Source organism: Choloepus didactylus, chromosome 6 (assembly GCF_015220235.1).
Source record: "Choloepus didactylus isolate mChoDid1 chromosome 6, mChoDid1.pri, whole genome shotgun sequence".
Lineage (NCBI taxonomy): Eukaryota > Metazoa > Chordata > Mammalia > Pilosa > Megalonychidae > Choloepus > Choloepus didactylus.
Genome location: NC_051312.1, coordinates 29,955,305 through 29,962,143, shown reverse-complemented (window position 1 = coordinate 29,962,143; position 6,839 = coordinate 29,955,305). Strand labels below are relative to the sequence as shown.

The following is a 6,839-nucleotide window of genomic DNA, read 5'->3' as shown; positions in this document are numbered from 1 at the left end:
GTGAAAACCCTCATTAAACCTTAATGGGATCCATAAATATTTGGGGAGGTGCCCTTTTCAGGGGAGTTAGAAATAAAATTTCTGAGTCAAGAAGGAGTTGTATTTTGATCAAATGATTATATATTAAATTTTAATTGGAGCCATAGCACATATTTTACTCATTGGGCCAGAAGATAAAGAGTAAAAGGTTTTTAGATAAAATAATTGGTGAGGAAGCTTGAGATTGAAATAATGATTTTGTAATGTTTCCTATTTTCCTGAAAAGCAGGAGGCATCGTCATCTTCTGAGATGAGAGAATTTGTGGGATAAGGATTATAGGAAATTGTTACAAAATTGGAACTTTTGCTAAGAAGAATGTGTAGGAGAGAACTGTCTAGAACTGCCTGATAATTTGATCAATAAAAACTAAAGATAGAGCCATACTGGAGTTCATAATTGTTGTTGCACCCCCTAGTGTATGATTGCATAGTTTTCCTAAGCATTACCTTACATCTTTGGTAAAGGGAAAGAAAAGTGATGTATAAACTTATGATTAAATACAATCAGTTGGGTAGTGTGTTATATCAAAGCAGAAAGTAGCTCTAGTTTGACTTGGTTTTGTAAAATTGTTTTTTATCCATTCTACAGTGTTTTAAAATCAGGAAAATTGCAAAAGTTATGCTAACCTGTTCTCTTAGTAATATCTATAGGTCTTTGTCATGATGAAGTTAGCCAATGCACTAGTTAGGTTAAGCTGCATTTTGCTGAAGTAACAAATGAATCCTGAAATCTGAGTGGCTTAACAAAGTCAGTTTTACTTCCTGTTCAACCAAAGTCCCCTAAAGGTTGGATGATCCTCTAGAGCCCTTTTTTTCTCTGTGTGGTTATTTGGTAATTCTGGTTGCTTCCTCTGTGTATTCCTGCCAACTTAGTGCATGTCTTTCAGTTTCGTTGCAGTAGGGAAAAATAAAGCAGGATTCTGGAAAATAGGCTCTGAAATGTTTCTTCCTGAGTGTGTAATACATCACTATTGTGAGCTAGCCACATGGTCACCCTTAAACACAAGGGGGATGAAATTCTGGTGGGAGCGGATGGATATTTGATGACCATCAAATGGGTTGAACATCATTGGAGAAACTGGTTTTCCACTTGGAATAAATAGTTTCCTAAACTGTGAAATATTAATCTGTATGTATAACAAGTTTGACTTGACCAAGATCTTTTCACTTGTTATCTTGCTCAATTCTCCCCACATCTCTTTGAGACAGGTATTTAGATTATTGTGTAGATTCTGAATGGCTCATGTACCCATACTCCCAAGAGTAAATCTTATGTGCCCTACATCCCATAATATACAACCTACTATGTAAAAATATGACTTACTTACAGATTAAGAACCTTGTACCACCTTGAGAGAAAAATACCAGTAAAGAAGTAATGGTTGTACCTACTTCTCTGAATGCATTTGGAGAAGTAACAGGTTCAATATATGACAAGTCACATTATTTCTTGAGAATGTTTTTCATGGACTTAGCATCTAGTGATCCATCATTATCTACTCTTTTGCAATTCATCCATTTTTTTACCTTAAGCCTAATATTTCTCTTCCTCATTTAGTGACTTGAAAATTATTGCTGAGACAGACTTCCTAAATAAATCTTAGTTCATGTGCAGAGTTTATTTTTGCTTTGTTGGCTCAGACCATCCTGTGTATGTGAGTCTCAAGTTCTGTCTTTAGTCATAACTTCCAAAGCTTTAGTCTTCAAAAGAAATTAATGAGGCAACACCTCATCATTGGAGGATATTTCTCCCCAAGTACTCTTCCTGCATATTTGCTGGTCTTGCTTTCCTGGTGACTGGATGAAGTATATTATACAAGCCACCTGATCAAAATTCTGATGTAGTTTAAAGCCCCAAAAATAGCAAACTATGTGAAAGTAGAGAAAGTAGTCTTGAACTCAACAATAAATTAATGCAGCCCTGGAGTAGCAGGTCCCTGAATTCAGCTCTTCCAAGCATTTTTCAGATACCCAGTTCTCCCTTGGAGATATCTTCTTTGGTCCCTTGGAGTCTGTATCCAACTGGATTGGAAACACAGTGCAAACAGCATCTGTAATCTGTGGCTGTTATGTTAGATAGTCTTCTAGGCTCAAGAATCTCTAGAGTCTGTCCTTATCAGCATTTTCATGTATGATTAAAGGAAAATAGGAAAATATTTCAGTGGAAATTGCTCAGCACAAATGGTTGAGGATTATCTGAACTTTCAGCTCCTTGAGGATTAGAATTAAGAGCTTCAGCCATATGGCAGCCAAACCAGTTCACTGTATTCTCTCTGTGGATGTGGCATCTGTGGCTAAGTAGGCTGAGGTAGGATATCAGCAACTTAAGCCTGTGGTTTGGAAAAGATGTTAGATCTGTGATGTAGGGCACAGAATATTTAGTCTTGTGAGTACTGTTGCTTGAGCCAGTCAGAGTCTATACAACAATTCTGTTTCCCAGATTTATAGGGAGGATTGAGCAAGGTAATAAATGAAAGAGAGGTTGAAGAAAAGAGTATACCCCCTAACTTCCTTTTTGTACATCTGTCCCCTTCTTGGTGACTGCCTGTGTGCAGTCTAGACATATTTGAATTTCTTGACAGTTTCAGAGTGGAGGAAAGTGGAAACAGAAATTTAGATTTAGGAACAGGAACATCCTCTACACAAATGGGCCATACTAGCATCCTAGAGGACTATATATCTATTCCAAATTCTTCTACCTACTAATATATGACTTTATAAGTGTCAGTTAACTTACCAGGACTTGTGAAACAGCATTAAATAAGAGCAGGCAAAATTTTCAAGCTAGGGTATCTTACATAGAAAATACATGGAAAACATTTTTCTGAATTAAAATTGAGAGAAATGTTCGCATGGCAGACATATCCACTATATAATACTGCTGCTTGTCATTTTTTGAATTCTATGTTATTTTGGTCAAATTATTCACCTTCTTCATGCCTCATTGTCCTCTTCTGCAAAATAGAAGGATTGAAAAAATATGGTTGCATGGGTTAAGGTGATAAGAATGACATCATTCTTTATGTCAGATCCAATGCAAGCAAGTAGACAGTGGATCATCATGGGAAAGAAAAATTTCTGAAAGAAAAATTGTCTAGGTATAATACATAAATAGCAAGAGTATCTTTTAAAAAATGCAAAATAAGTATTTGTTTCCTGCATACAAAATCTAAAAGAATTTATTATCAGCAGACTCTCAGTACAAGATGTATTAATGCAAGTCCTTCAGCAGAGAGAAAGTGATTCTCAGTGAAAATCTGGATCTATGAAAAGGAAGGAAGATAAAAATGGTAACTACATGAATAAATGCAAGAGATTTTTCTCATATTACTTAAATCTACTTAAACATTTTTAACAATTTTTTCCAGTTTGCTGGAACTGCCGTTATGCCAAATCCCAGAAGTGGATTGGCTTTTATAAAAGGGATTCTTAGGTTACAAATTTACAGTTCAGAAGCCATAAAACTGTCCAAACCAAGGCATCAATAAGAGGATACCTTCACTGAAGGGAAGTCAATGGTGCCCAGAACAGCTCTTTCAGCTGGGAAGGCATGTGACTGGTTTCTGCTGGTCCTTTGCTCTTGGGTTGTGTTTCAAAATGGCTTTTTCCAAAATTCCTGGGCTTCTGTCTCTCTTAGCTTCTCTCAGCTTCTGCTTGGTCCTCCTGGGGCATTTCTCTCTAAGCATCTGGGAGTTCTCTCTTAGCTCCTCCAGGACAAACTCTGGGCTTCACCTCTTAGCTTAGCATCTCCAAACATCCTTCTGTCTGCATCTCCCAGCATCTGCAAGCATCAGGGTCTGACGGCTCTTAGCTTCTCCCAGGGCAAACTCTGGATGGCACATCTTAACTTCTCTCCAAAATATCTCTCTCTGGTTTTCTCTCTCTCTCTTCAAAATGTCTCTCTCAGGTTGTTTGAGCTCCTTCTCTTTGTGGTCTCTTAAAGGACTCCAGTGATCTAATTAAGACCCACCTAGAATGGGTGGGGTCACACCTCCAGGGAAAGGATCTAATGGAAAGGACTCACCACAGTTGGTTGAGTACATCTCCATGGAAACAACATAATTAAAAGGTTCCACTCTAATCAAAAGACTACGTCTGCCCCCACAAGAATAAGTCTGCATTCAAGAGCATGGCTTTTGTGGGGGGCATAATAGATTCAAACCAGCACATTGTTGAATAAAAACTAAACATGACCAGAATATTCTGTGTGAATGTGATCATTTTCTGTGACATTTTAATTAATGATTGAGAAGACTTAGGAGACTGGATTTCCAGCAGTTCTTACCCTCAATTTCTGTGATTTAAAAGGCATGGATAAAATAACTTGTTTTTGCATGAGTGCCTAAGTGTAGGTATATCATATTAGATTTGGAGTATTTGAGCTTTTTCTTCTATCCTACAGATGAGAATCATCAGACATAGAGCAAGTATCTATGTTTATATGCAGAAGTCAATGAGAAAATAACACCAAGATAGGCCCCTTTGTGCAATTACACCTAGAGGATGAAGGGAGAAATGCTCTAGGGAGGAGTGATCCACATCCATCTCCTCTCCCTTTTCCTTTAATGCAGACTTGATTGTACCCTTGCCAGTAATCCCGTGTTGCTGTAATTCACTTGGTGGTTTGATTTCAGGCTGTTCCTGTCCTTAAGGAGATGATGAGGGGTGGTGTAGGCATCCTCTACCTATAGAAAAATGCACCATTAGAAAACTTCTTTGAGCAAGAAGTGAATGCCATTGGGGACTGTTCCAGTTTGCTAATGCTGCCATTTTGCAAAACACCAGAAATGGATTGGCTTTTATAAAGGGGGCTTATTTGGTTACAGTTACAGTCTTAAGGCCATAAAGTGTCCAAGGTAAGGCATCAACAATGCCATACCTTTACTGGAGAAAGGCCATTGGTGTCTGGAAAACCTCTTTTAGCTGGGAAAGCACATGGATGGTGTCTACAACTAGTTAGCATTTTCTATTAAAATTTGAAAGCACAGACTCTCTATTTTGAGTACTGAGATATGATAAACTCACTCTTTTGTAACAGCCTCTTTTATTCTTTTACAAGCTACTTCTGGTCCTATTAGTTAAGGCACAGATCCATCCAATAAGATTTATTTTGAAGATGAACTTTGTAGACTGTATTTGAAAGTAAATTTCTCTACATGTATCTTTTAACTGGGAATATCATGTGCAAGTTTGCTCTATGGCTGTAAATGGAATAATTCTATATCTCTTCTCAGTTTCAGCCAGATAAAAAAAATTTATTCATGGAATAGCTCCCCAAGATTACAATGTAAATGGGACTTCTTCAAGTCATACAACACAACAACATAAATTTTGGGATGAGTCCTGCCTTAGTACTTCGTCTCATCTCCATATTCATTCATTCCCGGTTGATCCTTGCCTCTCACAATAAGTCCACCATGACTTTAACCGTTTCCTTTCAAACCATGAATTTTTAGCAAAATAGTTATCCATCATCCTCTTCTGTTTAAAAATTTTTTAAGTAGTTGGCTCATTCATTCCTTAGTTACTTTATTCACATTAGTGGATACCCAAGATCATCTTTTGGCTCCAGAGTTTCCTCATGGCATTTTTCACCTCTGCATTTCTAAGGGTGTAGATTAAAGGGTTTAACATGGGTGTTACTAGAGTATAAAACACGGCCACTGCTTTATCAATGGGGAAGGTGATCATGGGCCGAATGTACTCAAATATACAGGGGACAAAGAGTAAGATGATGACAGTAATATGGGAGGCACAGGTGGAGATGGCCTTCCACTGTCCTTCAGAGCTGTGAGTTCTGAGGGAGCAAAGAATAAAGATGTAGGAAGTGATAAGAATAGAAAAGCTGAGCAAACATATCAGCTCACTGTTGGCAACAACAAATAGTCCAAAGATGTGAGTGTCAGTGCAGGAGAGTTTCAGCAGTGGGTAAAGATCACAGATGAAATGGTCAATGACATTGGGGCCACAGAAGGGTAACCACACTATGAAAAGGATTTGAGTCAGAGCATGAAGAAATCCCCCAGCCCAGGACAAGACCACCAAGAAGCCACACACCCACCAGCCCATTGTGGTCATGTAGTGCAGGGGCCTGCAGATGGCCACATAGCGGTCATAGGCCATCACCATGAGCAGGATAATCTCAGCTCCCACAAAGAAATGCTCTGCAAATACCTGAGTCATGCACCCACCAAAGGGGATAGTTTTCTGCTCAGCCAGTAAGTCAAATATCATTTTGGGAGCCATGGTAGATGAGGAACAAATATCTATGAAAGATAGGAAAGACAGAAAGAAATACATGGGGCATTCCAGGAGTGGGCTGGTAGTGATTGTCACTACAATGAGTAGGTTGCCTGTCAGAGTGAGGAAGTAGATGAGTGTAAACACAATAAACAAGAGTTTCTGTACATATAGCTTCTGTGTCAGCCCAAGCAGGACAAATTCTGTCACGTTGTTCATCATTTCATGAATCCAATTTGTCATTTGGATGAACAATTTATCTGCAAAATGCATAGGGATTGCAATAATGATAAATAAATTTTGATCAGGCAAACAGTACATCTCTCATGATTATTTGTTCCTGTAAGACTGATCGAGAAGATGAACTCCAGCCTTAAAGTTGGGCAATAGCATTAGTCACATATTGAATACCTAGCCTTCTTCTGAACACACACACATGCATATACACACACACACATGCAGTATTCTTTATGGCTGTTTCAGTGTCAGGCATATCTCCTGCAAATGTACATGGGTGGATCCTTTCCAATCAGTGCCCTAGTATTTTCTGCCATATAAAA

At 38.3% G+C, this 6,839-nt stretch overlaps 1 protein-coding gene across 1 annotated transcript; it reads right to left on the bottom strand.

Annotated features, from left to right (window-relative positions):
• Positions 1 to 1,161: 1,161 nt before the first annotated feature.
• Positions 1,162 to 6,523, bottom strand: LOC119537549 (olfactory receptor 4C5-like). The gene is made up of 2 exons (XM_037840051.1): positions 5,607 to 6,523; positions 1,162 to 1,187 (listed from the first exon to the last, which is right to left on the bottom strand). The coding sequence occupies exons 1-2, from the start codon at positions 6,520 to 6,522 to the stop codon at positions 1,162 to 1,164; spliced, it is 942 nt and encodes a 313-aa protein (XP_037695979.1). The 5' UTR covers position 6,523.
• Positions 6,524 to 6,839: the final 316 nt, after the last annotated feature.

What these genes read in the sequence shown, in the direction of transcription:
- LOC119537549 (XM_037840051.1), bottom strand. Translation starts at nt 6,522, where the DNA reads ATGACAAATTGGATTCATGAAATGATGAACAACGTGACAGAATTTGTC. An exon ending in TGCCATGAGGAAACTCTGGA is followed by an intron (nt 1,188 to 5,606) that starts GCCAAAAGATGA and finishes ATCTTGGTCAAG; the next exon opens with TCAAACTTGTTATACATACA.